This window comes from Asterias amurensis, chromosome 7 (assembly GCF_032118995.1).
Source record: "Asterias amurensis chromosome 7, ASM3211899v1".
Lineage (NCBI taxonomy): Eukaryota > Metazoa > Echinodermata > Asteroidea > Forcipulatida > Asteriidae > Asterias > Asterias amurensis.
This window is the reverse complement of record NC_092654.1, coordinates 21,570,906-21,591,116: the sequence shown is the minus strand read 5'-3', so window position 1 is coordinate 21,591,116 and position 20,211 is coordinate 21,570,906. Positions and strand designations below refer to the sequence as shown.

Here is a 20,211-nt window from a genome sequence, read left to right as displayed (position 1 = left end):
TGCAATGCTTTGGGTCCATTGTGCGAGTTCCCCATGATAAGACAGACACAAGACCTTGAAAGCTAGACCTGTCCCCCAGGGGACTGCTTGGTAGATCTTCTGGAATCTACAGACTTCTGATGTAGAGTGTGATCAAGACTGGATGGAGATGGATGACCTAATCTAGAGTGGGAGGACATCCCTTCACCTGGCATTATAAATACTAGAAGTAGTAAATCAGAAATTCAATTCAGAATAAAGGCATGTGTTGGAAGTCTTTTTTCTTCTTAACATGAGTTATACCATGGAGGAAGGAGTGTATTTTCCTTCCTGGTATACTTAACTCACTGTTAAGATGACACAAGGGACTTCCAACATGAAGGAATCCCTCTATGGTTATGGTTATACATAGTCTTGCCACCAATGAACTATAAGGAATAACATTGGTACAAATGCTATAGCTCATTATGTGCTCATGCCTTTACAGTTTACATGCCTTTACAGTTTACATTGTAAGTCACATATACACTTAGCCGGCCAGGCACATCACGATATACTTCCCATTTTAGTCTAATTTCTGATTTTCATTTCATTTGAAAAATCAGAAAAAATTGTACCGAAATAGCCTGAAACGTCTTTACGCCAACACCATGTGAATGTGAATAAGCCCTTGTACTCGTTAAAATGTTCCTACTTTATTCCAAGGACCAAATATCATGCATGTATAGAGGAAAAAAGTCTGCATTGAACAAAACATAAAAAAATTGTATGTCTAAAGCCCGGTTCATATTTCCTGCGAATGCGAATGCAATACGAATGTTGACGTCACAAATCCGCAACAAATAATTCGCAGCAGTTCAACTTTGTTCAACTCACTCTCGAATATCCCTGCGAAAGGAGTGTTGTGATGTCAAATTCACGCCAAATTCACTTCGCATTCGCATGCGCAGGAAGTACATACCGGGCTTAATGCCTGACTAAATAAATGTAAGCGTAAAAATTACAGTATTCTAGACTTGGGCAATTTAGTTTTCTTTTGCAACTGTATTAAACATGATAAGGTACGACTTAATATAAGTCATAGAGTATTTGTTTACCATTTGTAAAAAAAAACAAAAAAAAAAAACATAAACATTACTGATCATAATCAAAATAAAATACTCAGTCAAAAGACCGCCTTCATTTATCGCGCAAGCTGTTACAACCACTGGCATGACCCATACACGTTCACATAGCAAGACCACATGCGCATTTAGTTTAATTGATTGGTTTGACATACATTGACATAACCTGGACAAATTCTTTCCGAGAAAACAGCCCACAACGGTTTATTTTGTTGGAATAAATGGTACTGGTACCACTTTAAGACTAGGTAATTAAAACAATGCATGAGGTTTCTCTCAACAACCAGCCTTTAAATAATCCAAATACCATCAATTATGTTTGTGTAGATAGTTTGTTGCCGTAAGATGAATTCTCACGGTGCTAGTTATGATCGAAACTACACCAATAACCTTTTCAACTTTAAAATTGACAATTCTTGGTAGCTGCTTGCTCCATACTACTCGTATACCCATTTTGCACACTCCCATATTGACATTCCTTTTTTTTTTTTGACAAAGGCAAAGATGATATGAACAGGCTGTTTTACACACATTCAAAACCACTGCACAGGGTTTATTTACGGTTAAAGACACTGGACACTATTGTTAATTGTCAAAAACCAGTCTTCTCACTTGGTGTATCTCAACATAGTGAAAGAAAAAAACACCCTTGTCACATGAAGTTGTGTGCTTTCAGATGCTTGATTTCAAGACCCCAAAATCAAATTTTGAGGTCTCAAAATCAAATTCGTGGAAACTTACTTGTTTCTCAAAAACTATCTTACTTCAGAGGGAGCTGTTTCTCACCATTTTTTTTTAACTACATATCAACCTCTCCCCATTACTCGTTACCAAGTAAGGTTTTATGCTAACAACTGTTTTGAGTAATTACCAATAGTGTCCAGTGCCTTTAAGGATAGTTGAGATAATTAAGGGAGAGATAACCAATTTTGGTTTGGTACACGTTCAACCCATAAAATGTAAAATACATGACATGTACTGGTAGTATTTAAGAAATGTGGACTGAATTTCAACAGACATACAAACGCAAAGTGAGTCACTGAATTCTGATATATACTGCCTGTAGTCACATTATTAATGCGACACTGCGATCGTGACATTGCAACAGTTTATACTTCAAGGAAGTTACAACTGAGCTTCACACATCAAATCTGTCTGAGATTTTCAAAACAAATTATCCTTGGTGATTGAAAACTGAAGCTGGTGGTACTAGAGAACAAGCAATAGACCTTTATCATGCTGCCTCCATCTTGGTCATGTTCCTTGAATCGAATAATGATAATGAATGCTTTTAATTATTTTGCAATTAGGAACCAGACTATTTTGTTCTTCCAGCCTCGGTTTGGTAACATTGATATCAATGGGAGAAACCGCAAAATGGCTGCACCGTGATAAAGGTCTATTGCCATCTATCCAATCAAGTAGGCCTATATGGGTGACAGTATATTTTGTCACTACATGAAGGTCTAAATGTAAATGTAGTTCTCTATCAGTTTCTGAACTGACAGAATTTTGGTACTGGGGTTTCCAGAAAAAGCATGGGAAAATGACACCATTAAAGATTCTACTATGCCAGGGCCACATATTACCATGGATAAATTATGTGTTTCCTATGTTATGCAAAATTGTATCGAGCAATTTTTGGGAGGGTTTCGGTTTCCTTTTTTTTCAGGGAAAAACTGATTGTAACATTTAAAATATAAAAACATTTCAACAATAATGTTAACGAACATGTATGAAACAACACAGTATGAAGTAATTTCAGTTTTGATGTATAGAAAAAAAAAAAAAAAATCAGGATAAATTGTCAAACCAAATGTTTGGTTAAAATAACCCTTCCTTCTCTGTATTAATCAATTGTAAGGATTTGGCGTGGAAAATATAAGTATTGGATGGCAAATGGCTTGAGATTCCTACAAAGGTTCAGCGTACAATTACCATGACTACCATTGACTACCATAGGAAACGTTCTACATTATACGTACACATTACTAGTATGACTTTAGTCAACATGATTTTTAACATACATTTTATACTCGTCACCAAAAGGTATTTTACGTTTACAGTATAGTAAGTGATATATTTACAGACAGGACAGAGTACACAATAGCGTATTCATTCTTTGCAGTGGTACGGTTGAGTAGTTTTTTAAATTTTTATTTTTAAAAAATTGTTTTTTTTTTGGTTAACATAATTATGCAGCTGGTAAATTCACCATAGGTTGCATAAAATAAAAACATTTGTGTTTAGTAAATGTTATTTTTAATAACAATAGAGAACAATGGAAGTCATGAATGCAGACGTAAGAGTCTACCTAAATCATTCCATGCTCAAATTATTTGATATAATATTATTATGTAATATGCTCTAATTATTCCTTTAAAAAATCAAAAACTCATAAGATATTCAATGTAAAATGAAAATAGTGTAAAATAAAGAATGCTAGTTAACTTCTCCAACTAATTTTAACTGGATATGTCTCTGACAAAATATTTAATATAAATTATATAACTCAGTACCATTTGACTTTTTACATCAGAAATATTTAAATATTTCTATCATTTCATTTTTATTTCATTTTTTTTCATTTAATTTTTTTTTTGGCTGTTGGGCATATGTGAGGCCTCCGAAAAAGATCAAACCGACAAGAAATACAAATCTTATCAAATTCATCTCTTCCGATGAAAAACCTCATACCCAACATTTTTTTCTTCTTTAATTTATCATGACTATTAAGCTTACTATCAATCATTATATTAATCACTAAAATCATGTCAAAATTATTTCTCAAACTTCAGTTTGTAAATTCCAAAGTTCATAGTAAATAACAGTATTACACATTTTACACCAAACAGTGACTCCACCAGAAGTTTGCGACGTCATGATTTCCTAATGAAATCCTTTAACGCATCAATTTCAGTGCATCAAAGAGCGAGTAAAAAAAGAAATATTCAAGTTCATTTGAAATTACTCCATCGACTGACTCTAAAAACAGTGTCAAGTCAAACACTGTTTGGTATTTAGTGTAGATACAGTGACAGAATCTATTCTACGAATCTACGACTATGGCTACCAGTAAATAAAATCATGCAACGTCTAGTTTTGGAGTATGAGCATATTCAGCAGCATACATTACGGTACACTGTATAGCTTTGGTCATTCTCCCCTCACCAAAAGCTTCACTCATCCAAACAGAGCCTGTGGGAATTGCCATTTATTCCTTGAATGTAGAATGTCATATCTTAACCTCTGAGTCAGTCTTTACCCAAGGTCTTGGCTGTAAATTCCCCAACCTCCCCATGGAAACAGAGGAATACAGCCAAGATGAGTAACAGTCTACTGGAAAACATCTGGTTGTGAGGTTTTTTGTAAGTTATTGAAATTCAACAACACATGCAATGGGGAGAAATTGAGAATGACTTGGCTCAATAAGATTTGATTATGAAGCAGCCAAATTGTATCGAGTTTTGTAATCAGCCATTATGAAAGTAGATTTCTCACAGGAAATGTTTTGTTTTGAATACATTGACATCATACCATGTTGTTGTTTTTTGTGACCCAAAGTGCAACTGTTACCACACAACCACAGGCAGAAAGATGATGAAATATGACTGCCACCATCTTGGTCTTGTTAATTGTATCCAATAACAGTAAAGGATGCTAATATTCGTTGCACAAAAAGGAACCAGACTTTTTCTCCTTCCAGCCTTGGTTTGGCTTCATTGGTTTGAATGGGAAAAAATCAAGATGGTCGCTGATTAAGGTCCTATACAATGCATTGAAGCCAGGATTCTTTCTGCATTTCAATGAAATGGCAAAACCACAAACATACCATAAAAAAAAGGAAGTTAGTTCCCAGCAACCAGTGAGACTGAGAGGCTGTAAACAAGACAAGTGTTTGCTCTGTGCCCTACAAACCCCAAGAGCCTGTGACTTGCGAGATATTTTGGTCTTCATGTAGTGCACATACAGTGACCATATTGCTCAAGGGTATGCCATAGTGCACATAGGTCATTAAAAAACCATTCAGTACCAGTGGTTGCATGGTTTTATATCAACACTAATCTTTTCAATAAAACCAACAATGATCCCAGTGTATTTTGTTTGCATACCAGTGAGTTTTAAGGTTTGGTTCCCCCTGATGTCAATACCAAAAGCGAAAGAGAAAAATTTCTGGTGACCTGACTGACCTCGGAGGTCCCTGTTAGCCACCCCCACATTTGTGAAAGTCCAATCAGCTCACAGTGTACAATAAATGAATACCACTAAGCCCCGCCTCTTGCATTCCATGCATAGTTGGTGGTCTACAATACAATGTTTGTAGGTGTTTCTCTCTCACACAGGGAAAGAATGGAAACCCTGGGAGCCTGGGTTTTTTATACCTAGACTGGGAGACCTTGCCTCTGGGGCAAATCCCACAGCCTAAGGGAAGGACCTACACTGCACCATAGAGTGACTACAGCACCATAACCTATTGCAAGGTTTCCCAAGCACAGTTTCAACTTGCATGCATGGCTGCTTCATCACAAACAGAAAAACCTGGCATTCTACAACCTTCAATGTTAGAAATTATTTTCCCACACTTCAAAGAGCCTTGCAAAGAAGCAAAAGTCTCTTTTAAAAGGTTGACCTCGGCCGGCTTTCAGTCACTGTAGTGCAACTAAGGCCCCTCCAAGTGCAAAACAATCATGCAAACTCCTTCCTTTCTAGGAAATTTTTGGCGACCATTGGGCGATAATCCATCATAAGCATCTAAGACAAAACACTCTTTTATTTACAGATCAATTTCTATTTTAAATGCTAAACATCAATTATCATACCCACTCAAGTACACACACCAGCTGCTTCTCAATTGAATAACCAGTACACGTCTTTAGTTTCCTGTAAGTTCACAGACCAGTACGACAATAACTGAAATAGACTCCCACCCTCTAATAGATATCCACCAAATCTAAAGCTACACAGCACCATGTACATCAACAGTAAACGTAAGGCCACTTGGAATAAAAATAATCTATAGAGTCTTGATCCAGTTGAGTAAAAAATAATCTGAATGGTGAGTTGTGGGTGGGAGTAACTTAAAACACCCAAACTATATTGAACGACAAGTTGTTAAAAGGTAAACTGTACAGCGGCTTAAATACCAATCGTCTTGAGAACGATTGCTGCATATGCTTTGTACAGTACATGATGCACATTTTTGTGTATGGTACATAACATTTACACAACGATTGAAGTTTCATTTTTCTAAAAGTATGGGGTGGGGGGGGGGGGGTGCTGTCCGAGTTGCTGTTCAGAATTCCTCACCCATGTTCGCCTCCATTACTATCGCTGACTTTAAGTACATGCTTCATGCTCCATGCTGGCAAGTTGCTTTTTTTACATGCATCGCACGCTCAATTACAAGTTTGTACTTTTACCTCATACGAGTGTCACATATTAATAGCCCAATCTTACATTTTCAACGATTTGGAAGAGTAGAGAGGGTAAATGAAGCACACACGATCTCATTCCCATAAGCAACGTTTTGAGTTAAGCAAGAGCACTTTTACAAGCGTGAATATTTATGACATTGTTAGAAAAACAGTAAACACTTTTGGCAGACTGACAACATTTTCCTTACATCAGTGAAACCGTTCAAATAACATCCTTGTGGATGACAGCCAGAAGTGTGTCTGCACGTCTTTTGGTCACACTGCTTATGTATGCAGACAACACTTTTAGTCAGTTTTTCGTTTACATGTCAAAAATGTTTAAATGAAAGAATTGGACACACTATTTTAAAATCCTGACAAAAAACTGACTCACAATTACTTCTGCAAATGGGAAACGGTTGATCACCAAGACACCAACATACTATAAGGTGTAACATAATTGTTTACTTTCTTTAAAATTGTCTTGCGGATGACTATTACAGATGCATTATAGAAAAACAAGCAACATTGTCTTAGTGGGTATAAAGTTACCAACTGTATCCAAAAGCTTACTGGAGCAAAATCTGAGCTACACACATCTAAAGATCTAGGTCTAAAGATTCACATAGAATAAGGCAGTTCAGAAGATCCTTGGTTTAACCCAAAATGCAGCAGACTTGGGGGTCGTTGTTGACTGGGGGGCTCTTTCTCATTGCCATGGTAACAAGGCAGGTGAACAGGAAGTGTTGCACACAAATACCTAAATCAACTTGCAATCATTGGCTAGGACCCACACATGGATACTATGGAACAAACCCATACAGGATCGATTCATACGAGCACAGTCCCCCATGATGAATATTCAGTGTACACAGTACACAAACCGCAGGGATCTAAAAGTGCCTTCCGCTCGACTACCCCCTGACGATAATTTCTTCAATGTGCAAGGAACATGAATAATTCCCCCCTCAACCCACACTTCATATTTCCCCAACCAAACCAGCACCCCGAGACACTGCAAGCCCCGGCAACAGTTGTCACAATAAGTATTACACATTTGGAGTGTTGCTAGGCAACTGCACCGTTTCCAGGATAACTCTGATGAGATGTTTCCTCCACGGGTTTCGAGATCGGCTTCTCGAGACGGAATGATATTAGTTTTCACTCCTGTAATTCATTGGGGCTACAAATGCCTCTCAACTGACAATGAGCTCCCTGCATGTCAGGGCGACATCATGGCCGCCACAAGCCACAGTCAAATAACGTTCATTTTGTTTTTAAAGAAGAATTTCAAGATAGTTTTAATGATAAAGAACAAACATTTTTGTACAAAAGGAATAAACAAGTATGTTCAAAAAACAAAAATATAATAGACGCATATTTCATAGTAAAAGAAAACTAAATCTTTTTTTACAATTTGTACATTTTTTAGATTCACCAATATTTTTAACTTTTTTTAAGACAGATTTGAAACATCTATTTTTTTTATGTGCCTTTCATTGTACCTCCACCACAGGTTTTATTTTTTCTTCTTCATATATTTGATATATACTGTATATTTAATTAAATTGTTATAATTGTTTAGGTTTTCCGATAACATACGTACATGTACAAACACATGGTATAAATGATTCATATTACAGTACAGTTTTACAAGTGTCCCTTAACTTATTTTGCAAAGTTAGAGGAGGCCGCTGACATACATGCACATTGACACTCAAAGGGTTATTTCACCTCAAAACACTTCTTTAATGAAGAACAATTTTTTAGGAGATTTTGCTTGCCATTTCATGAGACGTTGTCTGCCAAACTGTTGCTACTCTAGGCTCAGCTCACGATTGGACAGCGTACTTGCCCAGAGCGCGACGAACAGCGTTCGGCGATACCTCAAGACGATTCTATTTAACTGAAGGATCCAAGCGACTTCTAGAATCCAAGGAAACATTTGATAGGGCAAGATCATCTGTGATGCAACAGGGTGGCGATGCTTTGACTGGCCAGGTACCTCTGGCCCCGGGAGCATCTTGGACGTCAAAGATGCCTTTTCATATGGAGTGCCAGGTGGTCAGATCTGGAGAAGCAACGATCGCAGCTATTGCACTTAAAAGGTTTGGCACCGGTGTGTTTGCGGTAGTGGCGAGTCAGCTCATCTGAACGGGCGAACCTCCATTCACAGCCTTCCCAAGTACATTTGTATGGCTTCTCACCTGAGCAAAGAGACAAATCAGTGAGAATATAATGTTATGGATTTATTTGCAGGGTGTCAGAAAGAGAAGTCAAGTGAGACCCATTAATGTTAACCTTGTGGAGACATTTCCTTCCTATGATTATGTAGCTATGGTTACAGTGAAATAGGTTTCTAGCCAATTTACAATGTACATGATTTTCAACAATGTGTAGATAGTCTTACAATTATATACATAGCCCAATGTACCATTAAGGTACTCAAGGCGCTTGAAGAAACAGGATCATTTTAAGACATTTTTTTTTTTTTATGACACCAAGGGTTTTACAAGTTGCTGCAGCGCAATCCGCAGCCAATGCTAGAAACACTAGGGTAAACCCATTCTCTTTTAAAACAATAAGTGTAGGCCTAACAGTCTTTACATACATCGTACATCAAACATCAAACAACAAACAGGACCAGCACCTTTTAAGGTGTTAAAACATCCCAACCGAAGGACGAAGCAATAATGAGTGTTAGTGTCAAAAATATTTTAAAAGAAATATGAATCTTTCGAAGGCTTTACGTTACATGATAACCAGACACAGTTCTAGCATTGCTCTGGATGGTTCTAGTCTACAAACTCTCTCACCAGCACGGCCAGTATTTGTCAATAATGTTTGCATAAAAATATTCCTGCAAAAGGAACACCATGGTGATCAGCTTCACTTGCACACTTTATGCAAATCACGTAGACAGTTAAATTTTACAAGGGTGTTTGTTTGATTCACCAAGAATAGCTTAATCCTAGAGTGATGCATTTGAACAAACAAGACATCTGAATGTAATGAAGTGGGCACAAAACACACACAAATTACATTTGCACAAATTATGTTCAGTTCCAGAGGCCAAACAAAACAACGCATGTCCCTGAATAAGTTTGACACAAGTAGCGTGTTTTCCTGTCAGAAACCATCAACAAATCTACGCAGAGCTATCCCTACGCAATGTCCAAGTTCATTCAACTTATGGTCCATCAAAGGTTTGGAGGGGGGGGGGGCGGGCATCAGCATCTTGACCTTGCCTCAGTTCTCTCTAACATAACCTTGAGGACTGGGGAGACTTCCCACACATTACCTGTCACAGGAATTAGAACCCTACTGTGTGTTGGTAACCTGAGCTAGGCCGGACCAGGTCAACAATAAATGGGTCTCATCATATCCTAGATATGATGGGCTGCAGAGAGATGATGTTCCCCCCCTCTGGCACGCATCCCACGTTCAGCCAGGGTAAAGCCACCCTTTTACAAAAATCACTACAGGGATGGAGATCATCTTGAATTAGCCATCATGATATGCTGTTATTCATAACAACATTGCTTGTGGGGGGAAACTAGTCTGGCGATACAAGCCTACAAATGGAAAGTCTGTATTCGGGACTGCTTTTCTAAACACAGGGAACCAGACTTTGAAGATGGCATTTAATACATAGGCCTACGTGTACAGTATGTTTTCCCATCCTTACTCTATGGTTTTCCCAAACAGAACTGCCATTCTCATATTGTATTCTGTCGGGGTTGTGTTTGTTGACAAATGTTTACAAAACCGGACAAGTGGGTAGGGGGCGAGGGACTATCTCAGTCTTCCATGCTCAGTCCAAGTGGTTAGACTAGCAAATGAAGCTACTGACATCGTCAGGATACTGAGTTACTTTTTAGCAAATTTGATTATCAGTGACTATTTTCACTCCCTTTACATTATATTCAAAGGGAATATCTTATGTTTAACAACAAAACCTTTATGAAGTAAAATATCTTGAGTACAGTAAAAACAGATCTCCTTTAAATTTGAGACCCAAATCATCTGGGTTATGGAACAGATTGCTTCTTTAAGACTGTGCGAGTAAGTTTCCTTGAAGGTTTCCTTCCCACACAGTTGGAAACCTTGCTAGAGAGGAAACCCACCATCTCTCTCTAATTGCAACTTGCTGGTGATTTGTATTTAAACTGGGAACCTCGGGATGCATTCAGGAACAATTACAGTGGATCGAGAGACACTTAGAGTTGACCTCCAAAGAGATGGTTTGTATTGACGCTGAGCAGACTAGAAAGCTGTAACTCACTGTTAATATGGACTCGTATATTATCAGGTCTGATACTTCACGGAGGTGCCAACGAAGATTGCCTCCATGCCCACTGGTGCCCTTAAAATGCTCCAGTAGAAATTACAATTTCCTCATAGGGTGCCCTTCACCTTTCCCTTTCAAAAATGAAGCACACCGGCCTTTATTATTCTTTGAGGAAAGCATTTAACATGGACACACTAAGAACAAATTCCCCGAATGACACTATTTCACTCTCTCTAAAATGTATTCTTATAACTAATGTCATGTTAACAGCGAAATTACTACGGTTCATTTGACCAGGAATGCAAAGTGCACTCTTCAAATCAAAGAAACTTAGTGGTGCGTTAATCCAGAGGTCATTGGTTCAAGATTCAAGTCCTGCTCCAGGAACAAATGTTTTTGTTCAAACCCAATCTTATTTCAAAGAAGCTTTTAGTAAATGAAGAAATAAGCTACAAATTATTGAAGTAAACCTAAAACCAGAACAATTAATGGTCACTGCCAGGGTTCACCTAATGCACACACTAGCCAACTAGAAAACAATTCGATGACCTCCTTTCAGTTCACCATCCTTTGGCCAAACTTTCAAAACTTGGGTTCAGAATGCCCCAGTTTTGAAAAAAATCCTGGGGGAAACCTGACTGAGAAAAGAATGTTGTGTTGTTTATTTGTATAAAACAAGCACCTAACTTGCATTTTTACAACCATATAACTTGTTAACTATGCCAATTGGATTTCAACATTATGTTGGTGTTCCTGTAGGTACCTTGGTTTGTTTCTGATGCCCTACAAAGATTAAATTGTTATTGCAACATTTACAGTTGGAGGTCCATACCAACCCAAACAATCCACCCAGTTTTAATGCCTTGCATAGTTGGGTTGGGTGTGACTGCTTCAGGGGGTTCAAAGGCCGCCCATCTGCGTTCCCCAAATTAGATACCCTAATGGACTATGATAAATGGGTCTTGTGAACCCTTCTGGACATTTTATTCACTACTTGTTTAAATCTGTGCCTCAGACGTCTTGGCCTTGAGGGATTTTGTTTGTTTGGTGAGGGTGAAGCTAAATAGAACTGTCACTGAGTTTGAATCATGATCCAAGATGAAAACAGTGGCCTGGAATTTAGGAGGTCCTTGGAGAGCAGAGGGACCACAGAGCAAGAACTGATCCAAGAACTGGGCAATGGGTGGTTCAAAAACAGCTAAGACTTGTCTTATCTGGAGTAAGGAAAAAGATGGGCCTGGAATTTAGCAGGTCCTAGGAGAGCAAAAGGACCACAGAGCAGAACTGATCCAAGCACTGGGTCCTTGGATGGATTTCAAAAAGGGCTAAGACTTATCTTATCTTCGGTTAGGACGAAGATGGGACGAGTTACTCAGCCTAACTTAGGACTAGCCTAACATTTTTATAACTCCTGCATGTAGCACTAAAGTCCCATGAAATCTACGCCTGGAAAAAAGCTACCTACTACGATCCTGCTAGGAAAATGAGAACTTGTGGAGCAAAGACAGCATATTATTCAGCCTCTTGATATTGTGAGGCCAGTGTGGAGATTGGAGACACATTTCTCAAGGAAAATTGTCTTTCAAAGTCCAATTGAAACACGACCTACATAACTGATATTAAAAAATAATGAAGACAAACTCTTTGAAAGGTTACTAATATTAAAAACTTAAGTGGATTGAAATATTGCTGTCTACATTTTTAAGCCAATATTTTAGACACAGTCCCTGTGTGCATAACATGTGCAAAATGCATTTTGGGTGCATGTTATTTTAGTGATATTTGGGCGTTACATTCTTGCATTATAAGGCCGTGTCACAAAGTCAATTTACATGTAACCAGTTCCAGGCAACAGTGACCTTTTATAATTAAAAAATAATATGAAAAACTACAGAAAAAAAAAAAAATAGTTTTGTGTGCTTAGTAAAGTGTTTGTGTTTAAATCATATACACTGACCAAATTTTGGTTAAATAACAGTGGAGATGGTTTTGGCTAAGTTCCCTTTAAAAATGGGCACAGCATTTCTCCACTGTAATTTTTACTGTTCCCTTCCTCAATGGTTTGAGACATGTCATCAAACTAAAATCCCCTCAGCATGAGCAATAATAAACAACAACAAACACACCCCTTACTGTAAAATTATTGAGGATATCGGATGTTTAAATACCACAAAAAAAACAGTGTATCACTCACTCATGATGATTAAATTTTGCAACAATCCATTTTCCACTATTTTTACGACTGTCTCTTTCCTCCTACGTCACACCAGTCCATCAAGCAACATCCGGAAGAACACCCGAGATGCTCAATTCTAGAATTTCAAGAGTTTGACTTCTCGGGATACAAAGTGTGGGGCATGTTTTCGACTGACACCTGTTTTGACTATTGTACTAAACTATAGAATGCTTTTTGGATTATACATTTCAAAGTTAATACATATGTATCAAGTACTAAGCAACAAGAGAAACTGACTGGGTAAAATATTTTTAATTTTTATTTAGGGTTGAACAAGGAAGAATTTGCTAGAGCGAGATTTGAATGTGCGACCTCCAGATTGACGCAACAGTGCTCTACCAACTGAGCTATAAAATGTGGCCCTATGTTGACGCTAACATACTTGTAGTGCTAGATACATGTAGGTCCTACACTGTAGCTCAGTTGGTATGGTAGAGCAAGTTGACATGTAACCAGGAGGTTGTTGGTTCAAATCCCACTCAAGTAAAACTGTCTTTGTTCAACTGCAAAATATGGAAAGACCTATACTAGTACGTAGGCCTATATAACACTGTTCTTTTTTATATGATATATTATGCACACAAATTATGGTACATGTACATTACATGTAGGCCATACCTCTACCATGTACAATATGTACACAATGTAAGCATACATACGTACATGTGTGTTCTTTTTAAATACGATAATGTGCTAATCGCACAACAGGCATACATGATGCATTGTATAGCATGCAGCTTTGTTTTAGTACACTACACACTTGTATAGTCATCAAGTTCACTACATGTACAATAAAATGCAATTGAAATTCAAGTATCCATGTATCGGGAAATACACAAACATCAACTTTGTGTGGCAACATTAAACCGCGGTTGTACTTCCTTATTATAACAAGCTTATTTTCAACCCTAAGCGATTATAAATTGATACCATAACTTCCAATATTTTCCCCTTTTCGCTGGTGTGTGTTATATTTGTACAGTGTAAATGATATGCAGTAATTTCAATACAGTGTTTGTACGGTCCGGCGATTACACATGTTCCCATAGAATAAAGCCTGTCATATCGCATTCACAGGGGAGCAGCCAGACTCGCCATATATGCAAATCAATATCTTGGCATGGTTCCAGCAGCCAGTGAGCACGCTGTCTGGGGGCCTTAAAGCAGGGCCTCGTAGCGTGGCTGAGGCCCTGTGATTCATCCGTACAATCTCATGAATAATGCTAACGAGTCGTGCATACATAAAAAACCTGAATCAATAGTATAAAGAATGGAATACAGCAAAGGCCTAAATGTAAGACAATTGCATTAGATTTTTTTTTTTTTTTTTTTTTTTTTTTCCCGTTCTGAAAGAGTGTTAAAATTATTAAAGTTTTCAAATAATAGTAAATGCATGACTTGTATGGCTCCATTTGGGCTATATAGACAGTGACAATTGATATTTCCATGGACCTAAACTCTCACTGCGCTCATTTTTAAAACTACAGTCTGCAGTTAAAATGTCACTCAATATTCAGTGCCTGTGACGTGACACCATATAAATCATTTCTTTAAATTGCAAATTTAAACCTGGACCCCACCCCCCACACCAAAATGCAGGCATATGGCTATCCAGATTTGACCTTGCCAAAGCGGCCGCCATTGTTTAAAAAAATGTGTCAAATATTTTCCCTAGACCCCAAAATATCAAAAGTAGTAATACACAAATTTAACTGAATGCTCCCTAATTGCTCTGAAACCCTCGTGCAGTGTCATTTAGTTCATTTGTCATTGCGGCTGGTTTGAAAGAATACAGGAAAGAGGAAATCAGATCATGTGCATGAAGGTACATCAAAGGATCCCGACAACATCGGCCGACATGAATTGCAGCATTAAAATGGGTCAGCGTTGATCAAAGGATTAAACCAAGGTGACGTTTTATGAGTGCATGATGATTCACGTTGGTCTAACGAGTCAAGGAATAGACACTGTGTATAGGCACTGAAAGAAAATCAATCACATGCAATTTGCATCTCATTTTAAGAAAATATCAAGGAGAATTTTTTTTAAATAATATTATAATAATTACTCAAACTAGACAGACTGTCTGCAGTGTAATATTATAGAACTGTGATTACGCCTGAGAAAATATCTTTACAATATTTCTGGAGCGAAAAAGGTCTGAGCATGTGTAGACGTGTGAAGATAGTAAGCCCCCGCCGTTATGAATGGCGAACCAGGATTGCTAATGGGGTATCTGCAGCTGCACACAATGCATCATTGATTGTTGATAATCAACTTTCCATTGTTAGCCGAGCGTGCATTCATTGTATGCCATCTGATAGTCTTTGATGATATGTGAACATTAATGATTCAACCACATTGGCAACATTGAATGCCGAACAACCCGACCCAATTCTGTCTTGAAGAATGAGCGCAATATGACACACCAATCGATAAGACAAACAAAAAAAATCTCCCAATATGTCTTCAATTATTTTTGGGGTTTTATCCGGGGAACTATTTCCTTCGTCAATTTTGCATAAGGGCCTATAGTAAACTATTTTGACTGAACAGATTCTGTGCACTGTGAATGCAAATACTGTGTAGGAAATGATGATTTTTGAGAAGCAACTGACACATTTTGCGTAGCACTTTGTTCTGCGTTTACAAGGGTCGTTCACTGTATATAAATATTATTTCAAATAGTAAATGATAGAATTCATTTCAACGAAAATGCTTTTTGTTGATATAAAGCAGTGTTCATTGTCCAAGCAAAGTGGCTTACTTATCATGACTCAGCTTTAGTCTAACATTATTTTTTGTATGTAATTATTCATAATAATAAACGATCGGATTCATTTAAACTGAAATATATTTTCTGTCAAAGCAGTGTACAATGTCCGAAGCAAAGTGGCTTAATTATGACTCAACTCAACTCAAGAGAGCTGTTTATTCTTGCAACAAATGGAAAGGTCACCTCTCGACACAACCTCCATGTCTACAGTCGTCTGGTTGCTAAGCACTTGAGTCATGTGATCTCATTTCGTCCTTTCACAACTGCAGCCAATGTACATTGATACTGCAGTGTTTAGGGACAGCGCTCATGTGATATCGAAAAATAATATAAAAACGACCGCGGTGAATATTGTCCCACAACCTGTCTATACAGGCCAGACCACCATGCTATAGCTTCTATAGACACCATCTGTTAGCATTAGGCTAGTATCTCTTCAACTGTTAACAGTACTCTTCATATGTAAATTATCAGGATATCAAAGGTGTGTATTTCCCCAGGGTTCAGAGTTTTTTTAAGGTTAATATTTTTTTAACGGGTGAAAAAAAAAAAAATATCCAGACCAATTATTATCAGATGATTAAACTTGAACATGCAGTAATCTCCTCCTACAATGTACGATAGTATGAATTAAAACCCACTTTGCTATTATTATTTAAAATGGAATTTAATGTTGATGTTTTTTTTGCCGTCCCATTTATCTGTAATAAAATATGGTAGTAACATTGTAGAGTGTATGACAAATGTTTTCAGGTTTTGTTTATAGTTGTTTTGTGCCATTCTTGTAGTGTGTTTATTTAAAATGCCCAAATCAATATTTATAAGCACTGGTGATTTGTAGGCTCTTCATTCCTTGACTGTTTCTTATGGAGGAATAGTACTGGTACACGATGTAAGATTTTTATATCATAAACAAATTATAATATTCAGAATTTATTTTCTGGCTCTGTAGTCCTTAAAGGGGCATATTGGCTGCTTCAAATTTCTCAAAATGTTACAGTTTGGAATTGCTTCTCTAATCCCATTCTACAGATGTTCTTACACCACCCTCCGTGTTTTTAACTTTTCTTTTTTAGTGAGCAGTGATTAAAAAAAAACATAAATTTGCCTATGGAAAACAACCAGTGGAAAATAGTGCGGTGTGACATTTGGAGTTATGTTTCTTCAAAATAGTGATTCTGTTCTGACATGAAAAGACACAAACACTACACATTTTAAGAGATACAAGAAATCATTAATCTACTTTTAAAATATCTTTCCAACAATATTCATTTTGAAACAGACACTATTTTTTTTTAATAAAGCCTGAGGCACCCATTTCAAAAGCAACAATAACATGCCCCTTAAAAACCATAATGTCACCAAACTTTAATACCTCAGTATTTTATAATATGCGAAGAGAAAAAAGGGCGCCGCTTAACACAAAATAAATTACGTTTCATCCATCTAGGCCTGAACACGTCACATTCAGGGTATTTTTAAGTGACATGGTTCCCACTCTAATCAAAATTCAAAGCAACAAAGTCGTAAATTCCACATCAATATCAAGTGTACCCACCACTATCTTTTTTTTAAATTCATGATGAAATAACCTCTCGGTACAAATGTATGTTTAACTCGTTCTTTCTATCAACACTCAAACTTTTCTGTGCTTGGCAAACATAGACCCAGTATTTGGAAAGGTTTTAAGGATTAACTTGCACAATGAGTAACAGGGTAAATATTTGTCTAAAAATAGTAGGTACATTCACAAAATGACTTCTGACCCCTTAGAACCTTGACACACTTAAATCTATCAGAGGCAAAGATTATGTCTGGGAATTGTTTTCTTTTCAGACAGCCTTTGATTGTGTAACAAATGTCAGAACATTATATCATTTGATTGGTTAGTAATATTTGAAGACGTAATATTCTTGAAAAAAATTAGACGTGTACAAACATTCTTTGGATTTAATCTTGCTTTTTGGGGATATATTGCTAGTTAAAAGATATTTGACAGCGCAACAACATTTTGTAATTTCCATCACAAGTATGAGTGATTCCGTTTACATGAAATAAACTTATTAATTGCACTCAAAACCAATAACAATGCATCCATAAGACACCTGCAAAGCGTCCATAAGTCACCTGCAAAGCATCAAATATGCAAAGTGCCAAATCCACCTCGCTCATAATTGTCTGTATAGCAATCCATTAAAAAAGATGCACAGCGAGAAGTCCTTTGCATACCAGCGGCTTAAAAATGCAATTTAGGCTACAGGTTTTATAATGACCATACATTCTACATGTACATGGTTGATTGATCAGCGAGCCACATCGTTAAAATATCCTGGGATTACTTGTCAAATTATATGAATTTATAAAATTTCATGGCTATGTACAGCAGCTACTTTGGTCAATAAAAATACAATAACATTTTTCACAGATTTTTGTAATTTATTCAACTGTAACAATTCATATTTTTGTCCTTTTGAATTTAAGATAATGGCCAGGCAATTTAAGAAAAGAAAACAATTTAGTCAGTTAAAACAGAAGCGTGGTACACTGTTTTCCGACACCAGGCAGGGTGGATATGTGTTCATCACAAGTCTCTTTTATTATTATTTTGTAATGTGAATGTCAATCAAGTTTTTGAATATTAAAGAATTGAAATTGGTATAATGTATGTAGTGTAAAAAAAAAAAGATTATTTATCATTTAAACGTTTCCTTAAAATGTCTACAATTCCAGGTCAGATTATAAAATAAAAGTAAAAGGCAACTTCAAAAGTTCCCCATGAGCTTCCCTTAAGGTTTCACTTCAGTAGCAATACTTCCACTTGACCAAATATAGAACATGAGTTAATTTCAGCAGCACTTGGCAACAATCCAAGCAGAGATGTAAAACGGTAATGTACCCGCGCTAGCAGAGCAGGCTAGTCGGCGAGCATGTTCTGGAGAGAGCTCTAGCGAGCTCTGGGTTTCATAATGCGAGAGCTAACTTAAAGGCACTGGACACCGGTGTTAATATTGTCAAAGACCAGTAATCCTATTTGATTTTCCCAGCATACATGTAATGCATAAAATAAAAAACCTGTGAGTTTGCAAATGCAAGAAGAGAATAATAAAAGAAAGAACACCATTGTTGCATTACTTTCTACGCTTTCAAATGCATAATAAAAGGCTTTGAACAGCTAAAGTCTGTTTTTATCAATGAGTGAGGAATTACCTCTTTCTCAAAACATTTCTTCAGAGGGAGCCATTTCTCACAATAGTTTATACTATCAACAATTGCTCGTTACCAAGTAAGTTTTTATGCTAACAATTATTTTGAGTAGTTGCCAATAGTGTCCACTGCCTTTAAGACACTACTACTACGAACAGACAGACCGCACTATTCTACTGTGACGTGATGTCTAGACGAGAGGGTCTCGGGTACAGTGTCTTCTTCTTCTTCATCCTCCTTGCTGGAGAGTCTACCATCTTAGAGAGGTTGCCGAAAGGGCAGGGAGTCAAAATTAACACCCTGGAGAAGTAGGCCAATCTTATTGAGATTTTTATTGAAATGACGATAGTGGCTTGCATTCTGAGATGCAATTAAGAAAATGTACATTTTGTTATCTCGCTGATCAATGGCACTTATTGGTGGCCGTTTTCATGATTTAATTATACTGTAGATTTATAAGGTTTATTATTTGGGTGAATTTTGTGATTAATTTTAAATTTTGTTTTTAAATTATTTATTTGTATACTATCCGCGCCTACACTCACTATTGCTTTTGTACAGTAACATCTTGAATTTATTTTACTGAAAAGAACTGTAATAAGGGATTACGGCACTTTTCATATTGTTGAATTAAATTTATATTTGGCTTGTACGTATGTCTTAAAAACAATGCTGTCAGATACTGTTTACTTGATGTTATGTCACTTGCGTCATTATATCGTGTCTATAGTTACATAGTGGACCCTGCTTAGTAGCCTTCAGGCCTTATTACAGTTGGCTTGCAGTATGTTCAGATACAGAATTTAAGAGGAAGGAAATGCAGTACTCACGAAATGATCAAGTATAAATTTAACACTACAAAGATGTAGACTGATGGATAGGAATTCAATGTGAAAGCCATGAATTACTACTCCTTAATGATTTAACGGATAGCTGTTTAACAAATCAGCTGAAGAATCACACAAAGTAGTTTATCAATCAGTGAGTCAGGAATTCTTCATCCATGTGATGTACTTGTACCAAGGATGATGCATGTTTCTGTCCATAATGAAGATATACTAGGCCTATAATAACCAGGATGCGCATTCTTTACATAGTTGTATTACACAGTGAACTGCAGTAGGCCTCTTTGTATTACACACCCCTACATGTTTACGGCCACTCCAAGTTCAACTTCAACACGCTAT

At 37.0% G+C, this 20,211-nt stretch overlaps 1 protein-coding gene across 1 annotated transcript in view; it reads right to left on the bottom strand.

Moving 5' to 3' along the window:
- Nucleotides 1-1,086: 1,086 nt before the first annotated feature.
- LOC139939437 (Krueppel-like factor 6) overlaps nt 1,087-20,211 on the bottom strand; it is a 41,989-nt gene continuing 22,864 nt past the window's right edge. Inside the window, exon 3 of the mRNA XM_071935348.1 lies at nt 1,087-8,724. Coding sequence (XP_071791449.1) covers nt 8,549-8,724 — 176 coding nt within the window. The 3' untranslated portion in view covers nt 1,087-8,548. The remainder of the gene's footprint in view (nt 8,725-20,211) is intronic.